The following is a 2500-nucleotide window of genomic DNA, read 5'->3' on the forward strand; positions in this document are numbered from 1 at the left end:
CCAAGGATGAGAGTTTCCAGAACCCCCACAAGCGGCTGGGCATGGGGGACACTTGTAATCTGTTAATTGTGAGACTGTGTGTGGGCAGTAGTTTCTTCCACTGTCAACCTTGTTACAGATTCCCTTCAGAGGACCTGCACGGGGACAATCGTCATTGAACTTAGTGGCACTGGCTGGGTACCAGGTTCAGATGGTGATGGCAGTTCCAGTGGCACTGGCGATGATCGTGACCGAGTGACTAATGGTTATCAAGGCACTTCTTCCACTGAGAACCCACAACGCGTCACAGGATCATGGGGAGGCGGTGGATTCGATGGCACTCGCCCTAACACTAACCCTTTCCAAGGGGATCCTGATGAAGCCCTTGAGACCCCTCTCTATGGAGACAACGTTCACTTCGGTCCTGCAGGCATCGGGCTGCTCATCATGGGGTTCCTAGTCTTAGGATGTAAGTGTTTCAATCCTACTTTTGACATGTGTCTCTCAAACAATATGGCAAAGGAAATCAAACAGCCTATGTGTTCAGCTTAACAGTATGTGTCTGCAAGCATTGCCTACCCAGTTGTTCCAAGTTTTGCTATTGCTCTTATTTACCTCGCAGCACCTCTAGGTGAGGAGAGGTCCCACAAGTGAAGGCTATGGTACATCTGGGGCCACTACAGAAGCCTTAGTCATGGACAGAAATAGTCATAGGGTCCAAGGGGTCTTCCTGGTGTAATTTGCCTTAACTTAGCACAGAAACTGGAGTGAAAGCAGAGAATACATTGATGCCTATACACTGTCACTAAGTTAATATGAACGTTGACATTTGCAGCTAAGCATGGTGGCACACACCTACCATCTCAGCAGTTGAGCGGTTTCCTTTTCAAATGTAGACTCATAAAATATTGGGAGTAAAACAAGCTTCACATATTTAATCAATTAACCACAAAATGTACATTGAAAGAACTCACATACAAAACTTTAAAATATTTTCTACATTAATTTCTCTGTTTAAATATATTTATTTTTATTTTATGTTTCAAAGTTTTGGTTGGTTTTTTTGTTTTGTTTTGTTTTGTTTTGGTTTGGTTTGGTTTGGTTTGGTTTGGTTTGGTTTGGTTTGGTTTGGTTTGGTTTGGTTTGGTTTGGTTTTGCCTACATGAATTTAAATATAAGCTCATGGGCCTGGTCCACGAACTCCTTGAACTGAAGTTGTGTATCTTTGTGAGTCACAGTGCAGATGCTGGGAACAGAATCTTAACCCTGTGACAGCACTTCACCACCCACCAGCCCCTCCTCGTTGGTCTTAACAAGTGACTAGCTACTTCTTCACTAGGTTTTCTCTGACTTTAATTAACCCACCTTTTGGAACATTTCCTCAGCATTCATCCATATAAACCACAAAGAAATATGAACACACTGAGAACACAGTCTAAAGTGGAGCACTTTCTCAAGAATGAGAAATACATTTCAAAAAATGGATGTTCTGTGTTAAATAACAGGAACTCTCCATATTAGCTCATAACAAATAGAAATAAGAACCAGGAAACGTCCTATGAGAAAAATCATGAGTTTGAAATAGATTTTTCTCATCAAAATAAACCCAATCAAGGTCGATGCAAGAGTACTAGCAAACTTGAGGAACCCAGTGTGGGCTACGTGGGGCAGAGATGCTCCTCTACACTTTGTACTCAGGTCTTTGCTTTATTAAAGCAAACTAAACACCAAAGAGTGATGACGATTGCTAGAAAGAACAGCTAGATTTCATTTTCAGTTTCCCTAATATCAATGTCCACTATCAGACAGTGTGGCTAATGAAGGCTTTCAATGTTGTATACGACCCTTTGGTTCAATAACTTTACATTTAATTGCTTTGCTCTATCTTACAGATTTCCCCAAAAAAGCAAAGCTACTTGGGGATTTTAGGTTTTTGTTGTTGGTGTTGTTGATGTTGTTATTGCTCTCCTTCTCTTAACTCTGCCCTCCCCTCTTCTCTGCTTTAATTTTTCCTTCAATTGTTTACACATTCTTATTTTTTATCTTTTCATTCAGAATTATCTAGCCAGATTATATGACAATAGTAAATAAATTAAAATCTGAAACAGATTAGAGAGAAAAGACATTGCTAATGTGTGATATTCTTTATATGAGAGTTGTCTAGACAAAAAATCTCGGTAGCAGGAAAATAATAACCTTCCTAAGAATAACTGATAACTGAGGGAGAGTTTCCCTTAAAATAGAGAAAGAGAATGTGTGCAAACTGAAAAGTAAATGCAGGTATGAAGGATCAGAACTGATGCCTGCCTTCAGCTTTCTTACTCTCTGCTGTTTTCTGTGTGATGGTAGGGAAAAGAATCACCTATTTTAATTTATGATTTGATTTACAGTTTCAACACTAAAAAGCAAATTAAAATTCATGGCAATCTAGTGTTTCCAAGTTCATGATTATTTGCGGGTCTAACCAATATTAATTGGTTGTCTTGGCATATTAAATAGTGATTTTAAACTCAGACAGCTC

General features: G+C 39.5%; 1 protein-coding gene across 1 annotated transcript in view; it reads left to right on the forward strand.

Annotated features, from left to right (window-relative positions):
* Window positions 1-118: 118 nt before the first annotated feature.
* LOC110288317 (desmoglein-1-alpha-like) overlaps window positions 119-2500 on the forward strand; it is a gene marked incomplete at its 5' end in the record, with an annotated part of 8190 nt that continues 5808 nt past the window's right edge. Inside the window, one exon of the mRNA XM_021154699.1 lies at window positions 119-448. Coding sequence (XP_021010358.1) covers window positions 119-448 — 330 coding nt within the window. The remainder of the gene's footprint in view (window positions 449-2500) is intronic.

The sequence above is a fragment of the Mus caroli genome, unplaced genomic scaffold (assembly GCF_900094665.2).
Source record: "Mus caroli unplaced genomic scaffold, CAROLI_EIJ_v1.1 scaffold_9658_U1_1, whole genome shotgun sequence".
NCBI lineage: Eukaryota > Metazoa > Chordata > Mammalia > Rodentia > Muridae > Mus > Mus caroli.